The sequence below is a fragment of the Aethalodelphis obliquidens genome, unplaced genomic scaffold (assembly GCF_003676395.1).
Source record: "Aethalodelphis obliquidens isolate GAN/ISIS:26980383/991018 unplaced genomic scaffold, ASM367639v1 scaffold20, whole genome shotgun sequence".
NCBI classification, from domain to species: Eukaryota; Metazoa; Chordata; class Mammalia; order Artiodactyla; family Delphinidae; genus Aethalodelphis; species Aethalodelphis obliquidens.
This window is the reverse complement of record NW_020837964.1, coordinates 17801511-17819663: the sequence shown is the minus strand read 5'-3', so window position 1 is coordinate 17819663 and position 18153 is coordinate 17801511. Positions and strand designations below refer to the sequence as shown.

Sequence of the window (18153 nt, the reverse complement as noted above, 5' to 3'; positions counted from 1 at the left end):
GGATGTTTGAGGGAGACAAAGGTACCATTTATTCGTTCAGTAAACATTTATTGAGAACCTATTAAGTGCTCGGCAGTGCTATAGATGGGGTAGATATACAGGGGTGAACACGACATTGCGGGGGCAGGCAAAACCCCTGCCCTCATGGAACTTATGTTCTCTTGGGAGGATATACCAAGTAAAAGAAGCAGGGAAGAAGGATAAGGAGGGGGTGTGGAGGCAGTGGGATGACCTTTGAGTGAAGGAAAGGAGAGAGGGTCATCTCTGGAGGGCTGTGAGTAGAGCAGAGGCATGTCATGATCTACCTGAGATTTTAACAGGCTCACTGGGACTTCTTTGCAGAGAAGCAGCTATGGGAACCTGGGCCAGAATTGGGAAGACATTAGGAGGCTACTGCAATAGTCCAGGTGTCAAGAGATGAAGTGTGTCTGTGGGGAAAAATGGGTTGGGTGCTCTGCTGTGTCCATGTTCTTCTCTCATGCCCCGTTTTGACCCTTTTGCCCGCCACCTGTCACATATGCTTTGTTTTTATTAGTCACAGCACTTAACTGTGCTAGCCAGAGGTTTGGAGTGATCTGTCAGCTGGTGTTCAGAGGGTTGGGGTTGGGAGGCATTGGAAGCAACCAGTCATTGTGGCCTCAGTTGAGCCCCTTCATTCCCTCCTCCTGCCTCATGGCACCTACGATGTTAAGCCCTAAGCATGTCTAGTCCAGGGCTCCTGTTTGGGGATCTCAGGCCTCTGAGAAACTATCAAAGACCACAGAGCATCTCGTAGGTCTCCACATCTTTACTCAATTCCAGGGACTCCTGCCTTCTCTGACGTCCATTTCCATACCTGGAACCTTGGCCCAAGTCAGAGGTGCTCACTGCTAAGTCCTCAGGGAGGGGGTCAGGCAGAGCAGAACAGTAATGTGGGAAACTTCCTTTCATGGCCACAGAGAGGTTTCCAGTTGCCTGCGAAGGGGCAGATGCTGCTCCTCTGGACCCAAAAGGTTGGTCAGGAGGATGGGAGCAGATTGACCTCCCCAAGTTTAGAGCCTGTCCACAGGCAAGGGGTCACTACATCCAAAAGCAGGAGTGGCAGATAATCAGGGGTGTGGATGGGGCCAGAGGGAGGCACTTATAGGATTTTGGTTTACTGAGTGTGCCCCAGGTTCTGCACCACCTTGATGGCCTTGTCTCTCCGGCAGGGTGACCTCAGTTTGTAGTTCCGAAAATCTATAATATGAACAACCACAAAGGAGGCTCTGGCTGAGTGATTGATGAGAACACTTACCTTGCCCAAAGATCCTGTGGTGTGCGGGGACCATTCTTTAGAAAGAGGAAGCTGAGACTCAAGGTTTAATTTTCCTGAAGTCACATGGCTAGAGGCATAGATGAAATTAAAATCCAGATCTATCTAGACTCCAATCTGATACACTGAACCTCAGGGCTGTACAGGGGCGACACCCGATGAAGCCATGTGTATGTGAGAGGGAACATTGGGGAGGCTGGCAGCCCCCTTCTGTGTTTGGAGTCAGCAAAGACATTTCCTTCTCCTCTCAGGTGGCCTCACTAATTCTACTCTCTACTGGCCCTTCTCTTGCCCTCTGGTGCCTTTGTCACCGACCCTTCTAGAACGACTCAGCCCTGTACATCTTGAGGACCAGTCTGTCTCTTCTCCCAGTCTGTCCCTCACTCTGCAACTTACCCTCCTTGCCCCTTTGCCTCTGGACCAGTTCCATGGGTCAATGTCCCTCTTAAAGCATGACTCTTGAGGGAAAAACAAAAACAAACAGCATTCGTCATGTAGACCATTAGATTGTAACCCTGAGAGTGTACTTAGCAAACCACAAATAGAATCGAACAGAACAGGACCAGATAGCCTCCCATATCCTGGGTGTCTTATTTCTGATAATGCAACTGAAGTCGGCATTAGGGGTTTGGGGAGCCCGAGTGCAGGGCTTACCTGTTGAAGTCAGTCAACCAAACACCATCCCTCCTTCAGTTCAAAGAAAAGAAAAATGTCTGTTTATGTGAAGGTGGGAAAACAAACATGAAGCAATTCTAGTGATACAAAGGGACATAAAAGCAAGTGCGCCTCCCACCGTTTACTCACTCCACCAGCAGTTCACCTTCTGAGACAACCAGTGGTACCAGTTTCTTGCATCCTTTGGAAGATGTTCTAAGCACATTCTCCATCCCATTTTGCTTTTTGCCTTTCTTTTTAGAGACAAGTTCCTCACATATTATTACATGTAGATTTACTCGATTGTTTTTGGTGGCTACCTCGTTCTTTTAAATTTCTGCACTGTTTTCTATTGAGTGGATGCCCACTGTTTATTTCACCAGGCCTCTGTTGATGCTGTTTCTCTCTTTTGCCACTGTAGTGAGGCTCCTTGTACATCTGCCCTCGTACACAGGTGTGAGTCCATCTGTGGGCTGAGGTCCTGGAGGTGGGCTTTGCTGGATGAGGGAATAATAAGCAGGTGAAATCTATACACATGGTCAGGATGCCCTCCAAAAAAAAGTCATACTGGTTCTACTAGCCACGCTGTTCAAGAAGGCCTTTGAGCCCCACATCTTACAGTTCAACCTCCGCGTCACGGATGAGAAAACTAACCCAGAATGAATGAAAGGGACTTGCCTGAGCCCTCGTCTTCCTGACAAACCCCAGAGAGAATCTGTCACCTGACTTGGTTCTTCTTCCTAGATCAGCTGACCAGAGCTTCCCCCCAGCACCTCTTCCTTCTCCAGTCACATGTGTGTCATCCCCCCTCTTTCCCACCACTCACATGGCCCCCTCCCTATGCATTTGGGTTGCTAGGATTCTCAGGGGGGTCGCGGTCCCTTGGGGACAAGTCCCCTGAGCATTTGCAGAAATTTATGTTTTCCTACAGAGTAAACAGTAAGCAATTGGTCCCTCTGAGGTTTTTTTGTTTGTTTTTTTTAACTTTTTGAATGGATAATATGTTCATGGCTAGAAAATCAACCAATATAAAAAATCATACAATGAAAAGTTCTACTCTCCCCCGTCCTCTTTTGGTCCAACAGCAGCACCTACCCCAGAGCTGTAATCTCAGTTATTGGTTTCTTCCAAAGTTTCTTTATGCAAATACAAGCAAAGGTGAACATGTGTTCTTATCCCCGTGCACTACTTTGCACCTTGCTTTTATCACTTTAATGTCTTAAAGTTCATTCACAGCAGTGCATCAAGAGCCTTCTCATTTGTTTTACAGCCACATAGTATTTCATTGTAAGGGAATTCTATAGTTGATTTAACCAATCCTCTCTTGATGGATGCTTGGGTTGTCTCCCTCCCATGTTTTGCTACTACAAACAGTGCCTTTTTGAATAACCTTGTACATATGTCATTTTGCCTGTGTGCAAGTTTCCAATTTTTGATTGGAAAATGGGATGAAGCCGGGTAGGGAAACCACAGAGTCTTGTAAGAATTGCAACCAGAAAAATAAAGTTTGAGAACCGCTGCTGGGACAGGTGCCACAGGTCCTTGTGGCAGCAAGTGTACCCCAACGTCTTACGAGAGTTACCCCGTGACTCTGGCACTGTGCAGCACCTGCTTGTACCTGGGACCCGTGGGCCAGTGGTCTTCATGTAACTTTCTTTTCTTCTTTTTTTGTCTTGCCTACTTGGAATTCTTGGAGTGAGCACGCCAGTCTGAGAAGCTTCTGCTTTTTCCCGGGACTCGGAGGGATGCCGGGTTGGTTGTGGGATTTCTTTCCCAGGAGCCTGTCCACGGTGGTGGGCGTGGGGCGCTGAGCGTTTACCTTTAGAGCCAGTTGAGCAGATTTAGCAAACACTCTTGGAAGCAACTGCCTTTCCCATCAATGCTTATTTGTTCTTGATGATGCAAAATGATGCTAGCCTCCATCGAAAAAGAGAAAGCCTCCTCTTGTAAGCGCTGTCGGACAAGAGAGCACTTGTTTTGGAGTCATCTGCAAATGCATGTGACCTGGAGACTCTGTGGGAAATGCCTAACTTGTGCAGCCTTGGCGTCCAGCTGTTCTTTGGGTCCGTTTGAGGGGTTGTGTTCCAAATGTCAGAGGCAGAGGGTCCAAGCTTTTCCAGCGCAGCCCACAGTTGGAAATGGTGCAAGCCTCATATTCGTTCTTTGTGTTGGAGAAGAGGTTTCCAGACCTTGTTCATGAGTTAATGAATGATTCAAAATTCCAAGCTCCACGCCGGCTTCCTGTGTTTCCACAGCCGGTGTCAGTGCGTTTCCGTGTCATCCAGTGCTCAGGAAATACTGCGCCCAGATTGATGCATGCTTCTATCTAGGTTATATTCTTGTACAGAGAGTCACCCTCTGGTTTCAGCAACCTACCTTTGTGCCCAGCGTGGGTTTGTACCCATCTCACCTTGCTCTCAACTTCCCCTGGAGCCTCTCTCCTCCCTCAAGCCAGAACAGTTTTATTTATTTTTATTTATTTATTTTAATCATTTATCTATTTTAAAATTAATTTTTATTAGAGTATAGTTGCTTTATGATGTTCTGTTAGTTTCTGCTGTACAGCAAAATGAATCAGTTACACGTATATGTACATCCCCTCTTTTTTAGATTTCCTTCCCATTTAGGTCAGCAAGGCAGAACAGTTTTAGCCTAGTGGATCAACCAGCCTTGGCTGGTCCTGGGTGTGTGACTTTAACTTCAGAGACTGGCTCTCTGACCTTGAGCAAGTGACTCAAGGCTTTCTGGGCCTCAGGGGCTCATCAGGATCAAGGGGATTAAAAAAACCCCACCGGCTTCATAGCAATTTAGGAGTCAGTGTTTCTGAGGTGCTCAGCATAATGCCCGCACGTAATGACTATCATTAGATTGAATATTTACTCTTCTACTTATTGTTAATTAAGAATTATTTATGGCCTGTCTTTTCCCTCTCCACTTTTTCATAACTCTGACCTTGCGTTATTAGGTGAATGGATTGAGTCTTTTTTGAACCCTGGGAGTTAGACTCATGGAGTCCTCCTCAAAGGAAAGCTTAGCAACTACTTTATTTTTTACAGATTCATTGAGATGTAATTTACATACCATACAGTTTACCCATTGCAAGCATACAGGCAGATGATTTTTATAAATGTACACAGCTGTGAGGCCGTTGCCACAACCCAGTTTTAGAATACTTTTATCACCTCCCAAGTTCCTTTGTGCCTGTTGGCAATCAAGCCCACACCCACCCCAGCTCCAGGCAACCACTGATCTGCTTACTGTCTCTAGTTTTCTAGAATTTTCATATAAATGGAATATGTCTTTTGTGTGCTTTTTAAAATTACCCAGGCCTGGGCCCTGCCCCAGACAAACTAAATCCTATCTCCAGGACTGATAGTCTTTTGCAGACTTTTGTCATTTTCTTTAACTTAGCATAATGCCTTTAAGGTTTATCTATGCTATTGTATTTTGTTCCCTTTAAAAAAAAATATTTATTTATTTATTTATGTATTTATTTATGTATTTATTTATGTATTTATTTATGGCTGTGCTGGGTCTTTGTTGCTATGCACGGGCTTTCTCTAGTTGCGGAGAGCCGGGGCTACTCTTTATTGCAGTGTGCGGGCTTCTCATTGCGGTGGCTTCTCTTGTTGTGGAGCACGGGCTCTAGGCACACAGGCTTCAGTAGCTGTGGCTTGCGGGTTCTAGAGCGCAGGCTTAGTAGTTGTGGCGCACAGGCTCAGTTGCTCTGTGGCATGTGGGATCTTCCCGGAACAGGGCTCAAACCCGTGTCCCTTGCATTGGCAGGTGGATTCTTAACCACTGCACCACCAGGGAAGTCCCTTTTGTTCCCTTTTATTGCTGAGTAGCTATACCATATTTTACCTATCCTAATAACTATATAGTTGGAATTTTTTTTGATGGGAAAATGGGGAGAAAGAAGAAAATTGGGAAAGAAGATCTTTAAAAGTATAGTAGTGTTCATACCCTAATTTTAGAAAAGCAGAAGATATTGTGGGATGCAGATTAGGGGAAGTAAGTGAATCAGGAAAGGGGTGGACCAGGATCTGAAGCATTGACAGTGGCTTCTCTGTGTGGTTGGGACCATGAGTGCTTTATGCTTTTGGCTCTTCTTTTTCTTTTTTTATTTCTCTCTTTTTTAATTTTTTGGTAATAGTTTTGAGATATAATTCACACATCACACATTATACCCATTTAAAGTGTAGGATTCAGCCAAAGCAATCTTGAGGGAAAAAAAACAGAGCTGGAGGAATCAGACTCCCTGACTTCAGACTATACTACAAAGCTACAGTAATCAAGACAATATGGTACTGGCACAAAAACAGAAATATAGATCAATGGAAAAGGATAGAAAGCCCAGAGATAAACCCATACACCTATGGTCAACTAACCTATGACAAAGGAGGCAAGGATATACAGTGGAGAAAAGACAGTCTCTTCAATAAGTGGTGCTGGGAAAACTGGACAGCTACATGGAAAAGAATGAAATTAGAACACTCCCTAACACCACGCACACAAAAAAAACTCAAAATAGATTCAAGACCTAAATGTAAGACTGGACACTATAAAACTGCTAGAGGAAAACATAGGAAGAACACTCTTTGACATAAATCGCAGCAAGATCTTTTTTGACCCACCTCCTAGAGTGATGGAAATAAAACAAAAATAAACAAATGGGACTTAATGAAACTTAAAAGCTTTTGCACAGCAAAAGAAACTATAAACAAGACAAAAAGACAACCCTCAGAATGGGAGAAAACATTTGCAGACGAATCAACGGACAAAGGATTAATCTCCAAAATATATAAACAGCTCATGCAGCTCAGTATTAAAAAAACAACCCAATCAAAAAATGAGCAGAAGACCTGAATAGACATTTCTCCAAAGAAGACATAGAGATGGCCAAGAGGCACATGAAAAGCTGCTCAACATCCCTAATTATTAGAGAAATGGAAATCAAAACTGCAATGAGGTATCACCTCACACCAGTTAGAATGGGCATCATCAGAAAATCTACAAGCAACAAATGCTGGAGAGGGTGTGGAGAAAAGGGAACCCTCTTGCACTGTTGGTGGGAACGTAAATTGATACAGCCACTATGGAGAGCAGTATGGAGGTTCCTTAAAAAACTAAAAATAGAACTATCATATGACCCAGCAATCCCACTACTGGGCATATACCCAGAGAAAACCATAATTCAAAAAGACACGTGCACGCCAGTGTTAACTGCAGCACTATTTACAATAGCCAGGTCATGGAAGCAACCTAATTGCCCATTGACAGATGAATGAATAAAGAAGATGTGGTACATATATACAATGGAATATTACTCAGCTATAAAAAGGAATGAAACTGGGTCATTTGTAGACACGTGGATGGACCTAGAGGCTGTCATACAGAGTAAAGTAAGTCAGAAAGAGAAAAACAAATACCATATATTAACGCATATATGTGGAATCTAGAAAAATGGTACAGATGAACCAGTTTGCAAGGCAGAAATAGAGACACAGATGTAGAGAACAAATGTATGGACACCAAGGGGGGAAGGCAGTGTGGGGTGGTGGTGGTGTGATGAATTGGGAGATTGGGATTGGCATATATACACTAATATGTATGAAATAGATAACTAATAAGAACCTGCTGTATAAAAAAATAAAAATAAATAAAATGAGATGCCAAAACAAAAGAAAAAAGGAAAAAAAAAGAATGCTTCTTGGTGCCACTTGTTGCCGGGCTGCATCCTCATTAAAAATAATACTAAATAAATAAATAAATAAAAATAAGTGTAGGGTTCAATGGCTTTTCGATATATTCACAGAGTTGTGCTACCACAAACAATTTTAGAACATTTTAATCATACCAGAAAGAGATCCCTTGCCCTTACCTGCCACCCCCCGGCTCTCCCCCTTCCCACCCCCCAGCCCTAGGCAACCAAGAATCTATTTTTCAGTCATAGATTTGTCTATCCTGGATATTTCATATAAATTGAACCATACAGTACGTGGTCTTTTGTGACTGGCTTCTTTCTCTTAGCATAATGTTTTCAACGTTCATCCGTGGTGCAACTTGTAGCAGTAATTAATTTCTTTTTATTGCAGAGTAATATTCTGTTGTATGGATATACCACATTTTGTTTGTTCTTCAGTTGGACATTCGGTTTGTTTCCACTCTTTGGCTGTAATGAATAATGCTATGTCATCTGTGTTTTGTCACTTTTTTCCCTCTAATATATGCAAGGTACTGCTTTTGAAATTCGAAAGAAAAGACTAAGGTTTGGGGGAAAAAAAGATGTGGGTAACAAAAGCACCCTGATAAGAAGTGACTAAGGAATGTGATGAGTGTGTTTTTTCCTATCACGTTAGCATCCAACAGCCCACAGTAAATGGAAGCGAAATCACTGAGTGTGCTTGCATCCTACTGTAAGAGAGACAGGTGGGGAAAGAAAGAGGCCTTGAAACCCATAAGACCAGACCAGGCCGAGGAGAATCAGGACAATGCAGGGGTTCCGACTGTGGGTCTTCGGACCAGCCAGATCTGCCGGTCATTGCCGTGTGACCTTGGGAGAGTCACTTAATATCTCTGAGACTTTACTGATAAACCCGAGGGAGTGATACTTCCCTCATTGGTTGTTATGATAAGTTATTTTGCCTCTTGCCTCTCCTAGGGAAGCCTTTGTAGGATCATTCTCCACCCACTGGGTGCTCCAAGCGCCTGGGGGAAGGTTTAAAACATACCCATGCTGGGGCTTTGCCAGCCTTGGAGAACAGGTAGCCTGGGGCACGGCCCAGGCCTGGTTATTTTTAAAAAGCTCCCCAGGAGAGTCTCTGTGCAGGGCAGGGCACATTACACTAGACCCTGGATGGAGATGAGGTTAGAGGTATTTTGGTCAAAGTGCTTTATTTCACAAGTGGACAACCGAAACCTGGAGAGCCCTTTCCGGTGCACTGGGGCCTAGGACCCAGTCCTGAAGTGAGGGGCCAGCAGGAGGGGGAGGGAGAAGGGCCCTCCCTGGCCTTGGGGAACTCAGCAGAAAGGAAAAATGGGCAGTATCTGTGGTGTGGAAGGGAGGCTTTTCTTTCTAATCAATAAGCAAACAGTTCCTGGAGTTGCCCAACCTGGCCACAGGAACGTTTGCTGGGTTGCGGTCGTGGGAATGATCAACCATCACCTTTATTCGGGTGGGTGGGGTGTTTATGTATTTAACACACAGCGCAGGGATAATAAAACTCTTCCAATTTAGTGTGTAAGCCAGAGGGCTTCTTGTTCTCTTTGATGAAACCAAACCAGCTTCGCTCCCTGTGACGGTGCAGAGGTCCCTGTCCGCCTCTGCCGCAGGCAGGTGGTGGTATTCACTTGCTTCCCCTGCCTCCCTTTTTTAAGTGAATGGAGATGAGGCTCCTTGGCAGTTAGCCTCCACTCTGGAAAACTGAAGCCAAGCCTTTGGTCTCGGACTTGAGCAGAGAAGCCGCCCCTTCTTCTCCAGCGAGGCCACCAGACCCCCACCGAGGCAGGAATATTGAGATTAAACAGAGTGAGGTTTTATCAGTGGGCTCATTTCTGAACCATCCGGGAGAGGCCTGGAGAGGCAAAGGATTTAAAACTGAACTCTTTTCTGGCCTTGATCTGAAGGAGGGGAAGGGGACTGGGGAGACCCTCTAGCCCTTCTAGACTGGAAGGACAGGAGCCTGCACCCCTCCCAGGCCTGAGTGGGACCCACATGCTGGTGTTACTCTCATTCCACTAGAATGTGAGCCCCAGGAGTGCAGGGATCACTACCTGTTGTGTTCACGCCTGGGTCTTCAGCACCAGAATGGGGCCCAGCACGAGAGGGTGTGCGGTGCCGAGCAGGCCACAGCACTCTGCTCCTTGCTGCCCCACGCTGCCATGTGGCTCAGTCCCTTGCTCTGGCACGCAGCCAGAAGCTGGGACCGTCTCTTCAAATGCCTCTTTTTGAGGCCTTCCCTAAATGCCCTTTATTAAATTGCCCCCTCCAGCCCTGCTGCTGCACAGAGCCTTGGAACCCCCTTACCTGCTTATTTTTCTCTGTTAACACTTTTCATTACTGACACTTAATAATTTTTTTTTTTTTTTTGGCTGTGCCACAGGGCATGTGGGATCTTACTTCCCCAACCAGGGATCGAACCCGCACCCCTTGCACTGGAAGTGTGGAGTCTTAACCACTGGACCACCAGGGAAGTCCCTGACACTTAATAATTTATTTGTTCATTATCTCTTCCCCATTGGAATGTAAGCCCCACGAGGGCAGAACTGTGTTTTGTTCACTGCTGTATTTCCCAGGCCTTAGAATGATTCTTGGCAATGAGTAAGGGCTCTGTAAATATTTGTTGAAGAAAGAATCCTCGAATCAGTCCCTTGAAGGAAATGAGGATGTCTCCTTTTACAGAATGGGGAAAATGATGCTCAAGGGAAGTCAAAGTAACTTGCCTACAGTGGCACCTAAGAAACCAAGCTGGGATGTGACCTTAACTCAGTATGACCCCGTTCACACAGACGTAAAACCATAAAAGTATTTGCACTGGCTGTTAACCAACTGTGGAAGTGCCATTTATGACATTTTTCATGGGGCTGATTACGATCGACATCCATGGTGTTTGCTGTCTGAGAACTAAAACAGTGCTAGCCCAAGCAGAAACACGATCTGGGAGCAAACAGGCGCTGCCGCAGCGACCCAGGCAGCATGAGTAACCTTAAGACAAAGGGGGAAGAGTCCAGGGTGACGGATCACCCCTTCATCCTGTGGGCTCCCCCTTGCAGGGGCCTGGGCTAATTTGTCCTTCATCTGCAACCTCACTGTTTTCTCCGCGCACTGATGCCCCCCTCTCCACCACAGTGTTTTTCTCTGGTTTTTTTTTTGCTGTATGCGGGCCTCTCACTGTTGTGGCCTCTCCCGTTGCGGAGCACAGGTTCCGGACGCGCAGGCTCAGCGGCCACGGCTCACGGGCCCAGCCGCTCCGCGGCATGTGGGATCTTCCCGGACCGGGGCACGAACCCGTGTCCCCTGCATCGGCAGGCGGGCTCCCAACCACTGCGCCACCAGGGAAGCCCCACCCCAGTGTTTTTTAATTTAGTTATTTTTATTTATTTATTATTTTTGGCTGCGTTGGGTCTTCGTTGCTGCGCGTGGGCTTTCTCTAGTTGTGGTGAGCGGGGGCTACTCTTCGTTGCAGTGTGTGGGCTTCTCATTGTGGTGGCTTCTCTTGTTGTGGAGCACGGGCTCTAGGCACGCGGGCTTCATTTGTTGTGGCATGTGGGCTCAGTAGTTGTGGCATGCAGGCTCTAGAACGCAGGCTCAGTAGTGTGGCGCACGGGCTTAGTTGCTCTGTGGCATGTGGGATCTTCCCGGAACAGGGCACGAACCCGAACCCGTGTCCCCTGCATTGGCAGGCAGATTCTTAACCACTGTGCCCCCAGGGAAGCCCCACCACCCCAGTCTGTTTTGATGGAAACAGAAGTGGAGGAGACCTTGGTCCTTGCGTCCCACCCAGGCAGCGCCCGTTGTTGACATCTGTTTTTAGGGTGTGAGTTAAATGAAGATGTAGCCCACTTATAATTTGTTCTGGGCAAGGACATGCTGGGAGGCTGGGAGAAAGAACTCAATAAGCTTCATGAAAGTAAACTTCTCATCCCTGGGATCCCACGGGAGCTGCCGGTCTACAAGGGCAATTTGATGGGGTGCGGGTGCCCCAGCTGAGGACGCCCTGGGAGCGCAGTGCACAGGCTCTGTGGACACACATGCAAGTTGTGCTTGCACAATGTGATGTTCTGAGCTGCTCAACTTCCCCAGAAGTGTCTGGGAGTTAAGTTGGCTGATCAGTGGGACTCTGATTTATTTCAGCTTATGTAACGTGGTGGCCTAAGGGGGAACATTCTTGAATCTAAAGTTTAAAACTTCCTCCTTTGCTTGGCTGTCTGACTGTCCTTACGTTTTTCTGAGGCCCTGGAACTGGATTTCCAAGGTGCCGCATTCATTCAGAGAGAGAGGGAGGGAGTGAGTGTGTGTCAGGGGAAGATGGGGTCAGGGAAACTTGGCTATTTTTATTCTGGTTACTCTCCACCTGTCCCATTCTGTTGTGTGAACTAACTTCCCTGTGGCCACTCAGCTAGCAACTAGTCTCGCAAATGGTTTATCAAACCAAGAGCCAGGCTGCCTGGTGGTTAAGTCCTGATGGGGCATCAGACCACAGGCTTTGCCACTTCATCGCTGTGTGGCTTGGCCAAGTCTCTTCACTGAGGCTTCTGAGACTGCTTCCTCGTTTAGAAGCTAGGGCTGCTGGAGTCTACCCCCCAGGGCCGCCGCTGTGTCTAGTCAGGCTGTCAGGTTGTGTTACTGTCCATAATTCTCAGTAGCAAATGGACACACATAACTGGAGACTTATCAGGGCTAAGAAGATAGTCTTCCTAGTGCAACTTGAATCTCTTCAACATCCCCCGAGTGTGGACAAACTGGAGGCCTCAGCATCCTTTCCCTCCCATTTTTTAAACATAAAATTATTTTTCTGCTGAGCGTGGGTGCCCATTAAACTTGGAATGGTTAGTAAATTTGTGGACACCCACCAAAGGGAGACATTCTAAAATCGCCCAGTGCCATCAAAGAAAATGGAACCTAGAAAGAAATTCTCTAGGAGGTGGTACCCGTGGAGAACTGTGGCTTCGTGGCTGGAGTTACAAACACTGCTGCTTACTGGTGAGAAGGGACTCCTGCCCGGCTAGATGACACACGTCTGTCTCCTCAGGGTGCCTTTCATCCATCAACTTAGACTTCTTGTCCTTTATCTTGAGTATTTAAGTTAGAAATCAAAGCCCTTGATTTGGGGGTACACAATGGCAGTGTGGCCCCGGGACCTCCAGGAGCCTCAGAAGGCTCTCTGATCTTGCCCTCGAGGTTGTGTGTGTAATTTTCTCTTCCAACGCCGAGGTCCAGCGGTCCTTGAAACAAAGGTAAATGCAGTTTTCTTTGGTGTTAGCTATGGGAAATGCCTTCTGAGGAGTGGGAGACAAGCCATAAGGTACCCCTTTGTGTGTGGTGTGGGGAAAACACTACTTTCAAGTAGTTGCTTCTAAGAGACTGGGTTATCCCACTCACTACCAGATAACTCAACTATGGTTAGCTGGCTTTGATAGCAGGCCCCGTCCTTCTATCTCCCTGAAATATATGGAGGCTTAGGAGACTGTCTTGTTCCTACCCACTCACATTCCAGCTGGGTGGGGGTGGGAGAAGAAACGGGATCCTTCAAGCAGGACTGTTCGTGGCACAATGGCAATTCCAAGCAAAGAATGTTGCTGAGCGCTCAGAGCCTGCCCCAGGACCAAAGAGCTTTTCGTGGACTTGGAGTTAATTTTTCTTTGAACTTCAGTCATCTCTTGCAGAGTGAAGAAGTAGTAGATTAAAGCTACTACTTCTGCCAGAATTCGCAAGAAAATGGGGGCACTTGTAGGATGAATAACAACATAAAAGAGTCACAGCGCGTTAAAGATACTTTTTAAGTCGCTTAACTTTTGTCGTTTTAAAAAGTTATTTACTGTAATTGTAAAACACCATATAATACAAAAACATTTAAGGAAAGCACGTTTCAAAAAACTGCCTCCAGGGGCTTCCCTGGTGGCGCAGTGGTTGAGAGTCCGCCTGCCGATGCAGGGGACACGGGTTCATGCCTCGGTCTGGGAAGATCCCACATGCCGCGGAGCGGCTGGGCCTGTGAGCCATGGCCGCTGAGCCTGCGCGTCCGGAGCCTGTGCTCCGCAACGGGAGAGGCCACAGCAGTGAGAGGCCTGTGTACAGCAAAAAAAAAAAAAAAAAACTGCCTCCAATCGTACTTTTTTCAATCTTCCCTCCACCTCCACTCAAATTACTGCTAACCTCCTGCTGTGTAGAATTCCTGCTGTTCTAGAATGTCTTTTTTCATTTTTGTTTCTCCATAATAAGTATTTCATCCCCATTTTGCATATGGGAACAGTGGTGAGGAACACTCACTCTGGGATCCGACAGCCCGGCCCCTCCTCCCACTAACCTTTAATTCAGGGCAAAGAAAATAGGGATGGTGATGCCTATACCTAAGGGTGACTGCGGGCGGGGGATTCAATCTGAAAACTGGATTTAAAGAGCATAGGGCAAGGGTCTGGCTTGTAGAGACAGGCACGAGGAAGAATGGTTAGGCACGTGAACTCTCAGACTGCCTGGGTCCCAATCCTCGTTCTGCCACTTAACTAGCTGCCTCAGTCTCTGCATCTCTAAAAAGGGGATGCTGCTGGTAGCAACCTTGAAGTGTTCTGGGATTACACGAGTTAATATTTGTAAAGTGCTTAGAAGAGAGCCTGACACATAGTGTTGTCACTTGTTTAAATATTAAGAAAATAGTGAATAAAAGGTAGTTGAAGCTGTTAGTTGAATGTGTAGTTTTTGATGGTGATAATGATGATATGGGTTGAAAAGATCTTCCCGTTTAGAGATGGCCATTGGGTTCTTGGCTCTCGTCACTGGGATTAGGTTTCTCAACCAAGTGACCAAATAACAAGTTTAGGAAAGGACAAGCTGACTTAAGGAACACTTCATCCTTTGCTAGCTTTATTTTTGTTTAACTTTTTATTGTAGAAATGTTCAAATATACCTAATTCCCATGTACTGATCCTCTGGTTTCTACAGTTCGCCATTCTTGTTTCCTCCTACATGCTGGCATTAGTGTTCACCGTACCCTGAGATGCTGCCTAGCCCTTGCCAGGGTTGAAAGCAAGCTTCCCAGAGCCTTCCGGGAGCTGGAGATCCCCTTGGTCTTTCCTATAATTTCTAGTTTGTCAGCCCAGAGGCTCAGGTTGCACAGAAAGATAATGAGCACCTGGAAATTCAGGTTGAGCCTGCCTGTCATGGGCACACTACTTCTGTCACTTCTCAAAGGGCGGAGCTTAACCACCATTCAGACGAGATGCCCCAGAGCAGGTTAAGAGCCTTGCATTAAGTTATTTGCAAAACCATTTTCATTTTTTCAGGCCACCACCCTTGGCAAGTCCAATCATGCTTGTCCCAACTGCCCAGATTTGGGCTGGCTGGGAAAAGGAATTCAGTGTGAAAAATGAGGGCAGCTCTTGTTACCTGCTAATATGACAAGCCCCCAACACAGTCCGGTGCCCCCATTACTTCTGCTGGGGTGGGGTTGGGGGAAGGTTATTGGAAAAACATTTTGTTTTGCTAGTTTGAAAAGAAATTCCTATTTTAGATTTAAAGGGTAGTATCTGCCCATCCTTTAAGGATTTTGTGTTTCTTCTTGCTTCTGTTGTCATTTTTTGGTTCATCTGTTCATTTAGCAAATGCTTGTCCTCTAGCTTGTCTACTCAAATGCACAGAAATCATCCTCATCCCCTTCCACTTGCTTTGTTCTTTCACTTTCAAAATGTGATCACATTCACTGTCTTGGTTAATCCTCACAAAACCCGGAAGAGGTGGGCTCACTCAGTGGTGGAATCCTTCAGGATCCAGTAGAGAAAACTGAGGCCCAGAGAGGTTAAGCATTTTGCTTAAGGCCACTCAGTAAGAACATGGCAAGGGAATTCCCTGGTGGTCCAGTGGTTAAGACTCTGCGTTCTCACTGCTGAGGGCCCGGGTTCAATCCCTGGTCGGGGAACTAAGATCCCACAAGCCTCAGTTTCTTCATCTTCAAATTGGGGATAATCATGGTACATATCCCCTCCGGCCCCCAAACATGGTCTTACTTTCGCTGGCAAGGGTGGGGCTGTCGGTTTCAGAAAAGTTTGCAAGGGTGTCCCCTAGTGGAAGAAATGAAAACTGCAGTCTAGACATCATAACTGGCTTTAGGGCTTTCTGGCAGAGACCTGATCCTTACGCATTTTAAGGTGTCTAGCCGTGCAAAATTGGCACAAAAGTAGGAATTTTTGTAAAAGATCTCTTGGACAAAATCGAACGCCCACTGGAAGAGTGAGGGGGCGATTATTTGAAAGGGAGGAGAACAGGCCAACTTGAGAGTTTCCCAGAAAGAACTGTTTCATCAACTGTTCCTTCTGCCTGAAAGGCCCTTGAGCCAGGTTTCTGCAAGGCTGGCTCCTTAGGTCTCAACTAAGACGCCTCCAACTTCACAGAGGCCAGCCCTCACCATCCAGTATAAGTTACACCCTCCTCACACCTTCCTCTTCCCCTGTCACTCTTGTATCACCTTCTTTAATTCCTTTATATCTAGCATTTGTCACTACCTGAGATTTGGTTTTGTTACATGTCCATCTCTTCAGCAACAGTGTAAGCTCAAGGGGAGCAGGTGCCTTGTCTATTTGTTCACAGAATTTTTTTCATCCTTAGAGCCCAGCACAGTCTCTGACAAATAGTTTGATGGAAGCCTGTTGAACGAATGAGTCTTTTAGGACTCTGATGTTTAGTGCAGACACTTTTCACCACAGCTTCTCCAGCATTGGGTATTAATACTTTTAAAGTTTTAATACTTTAATAACTATAAAACTTTAAATAGTTTTGTCTCTAAGCCACTGATCCTAAGTTCCCCCACCCAAGTAGTTCTCTTCTGTCTTTTGCATTTGTCTTGCTGTGTTGTATGTTCAGGTAGAAGACTTTCCTATGAAATCTTCATTGTCTCCCTTAACTGACAGTGATGAGTTTCTCCACTGGGCCTCAGATTGCAAGCAGGCATTGCCTCTCAATGCCTCGGAAAATAAGCATATAATCAGTACTTAATGAATATCACAATTATCTATGTCTTTTGTGGAAAATTGAATAAATGATTAGCCAAAGCTACGTTTGTTTTAAAATTTTTATTTAATAGTGTCTATTATGTGCCAGGCACTGTTCTATGTATCTTTTTCTTTTCTTTTTTTTGGCCACATCACGTGTGTGGAGTCCTAACCACTGGATTGCCAGGGAACCCCCATGTTCTATGTATCTTAAAACAAGCCTAGTAGGTAGTTGCTATCGATGACTTCATTCTACAGATGGGTAGACTGAGGCACGGAGAGATTCAATGACTTGCCCAAGGTCACAGAGCTGGGACTTGAGCCCCACCCTTGCCAGGGAAAATAAGACCATGTTTGGGGGCGGGAGGGTAAGCACCATAATTACCCTCATTTTGAAGATGAAGAAACTGAGGCTCAGAGAAGTTAAAAAATTTGCCTAAGTCCTTACCCTTAACTATGTAGCTGTGATGCCTCCCTCTTATTATCTGCCACTGTTTACTGAAATGTAAACTGTTTATTTAAATGTAGTTAATCCACAGCATCTCACTGTACCTAGGTCTCAAACTTTTGGACTCGGTAGATATTCTATCTGTTATTTTTCATATCATCAAGAGCCATCTGAAGGAGATGCCCTTTTTTGTTATTGAAAAGGAGAAGTTACTTTCTTTTCTTTTCTTTTCTTTTAAAGGTGGAGTCTTTTTTTTTTGTTTAATAAATTTATTTATTTATTTTTGGCTGTGTTGAGTTTTCGTTTCTGTGCACGGGCTTTCTCTAGTTGCGGCGCGGCGAGCGGGGGCTACTCTTCATCGCGGTGCACGGGCTTCTCATTGTAGTGGCTCCTCTTGTTGCGGAGCACAGGCTCTAGATGCGCAGGCTCAGTAGTTGTGCCTCACGGGCTTAGTTGCTCCGCGGCATGTGGGATCTTCCCAGACCAGGGCTCGAACCCGTGTTCCCTACATTGGCAGGCAAATTCTTAACCACTGCGCCACCAGGGAAGCCCAGAAGTTACTTTCTAGACAGCTTACTGTTTTCAGTCTCCAGGTAGATGAGAAAAGAATCGGACCACAATTAAGTCGCCCTGTAATTGTGAAGGACATAATGATGGCTTCCACTACTTTGATATCTTTGCTGTTCTGTCATCAGACTATGGTATGTTTTACTTGTGCCTGTTTTGTGTGAGTCAGGCTTTTGGTGGGTGAATGAAGTTTGATTTCTAGAGAAGGAATGCTCTTTAATCTCCTCAGTTTCCTAATCACTGTGATTTATACCCTGCAGTGAGTTTTGAAGGATGCACCGGTCTACCAAAGACAGTCTATGTTTCTGATGACACCCGATTCAAAGTGGGCACAGATGGCGTGGTTACAGTCAAACGGCCTTTACACCTTCATCATCCAGAGATGAGTTTTCTTGTCCATGCCTGGGACTCCACCCGCAGGAAGCTCTCCACCAAAGTGACCCTGAAGGCAGTAGTGCACCACCATCACCACCACCATCATCATGTA

At 45.9% G+C, this 18153-nt stretch overlaps 1 protein-coding gene across 1 annotated transcript in view; it reads left to right on the top strand.

Moving 5' to 3' along the window:
* Positions 1–18153, top strand: part of CDH1 (cadherin 1) — a 78906-nt gene that overhangs the window by 32848 nt on the left and 27905 nt on the right. Inside the window, exon 3 of the mRNA XM_027119470.1 lies at positions 17927–18150. Coding sequence (XP_026975271.1) covers positions 17927–18150 — 224 coding nt within the window. The remainder of the gene's footprint in view (positions 1–17926; positions 18151–18153) is intronic.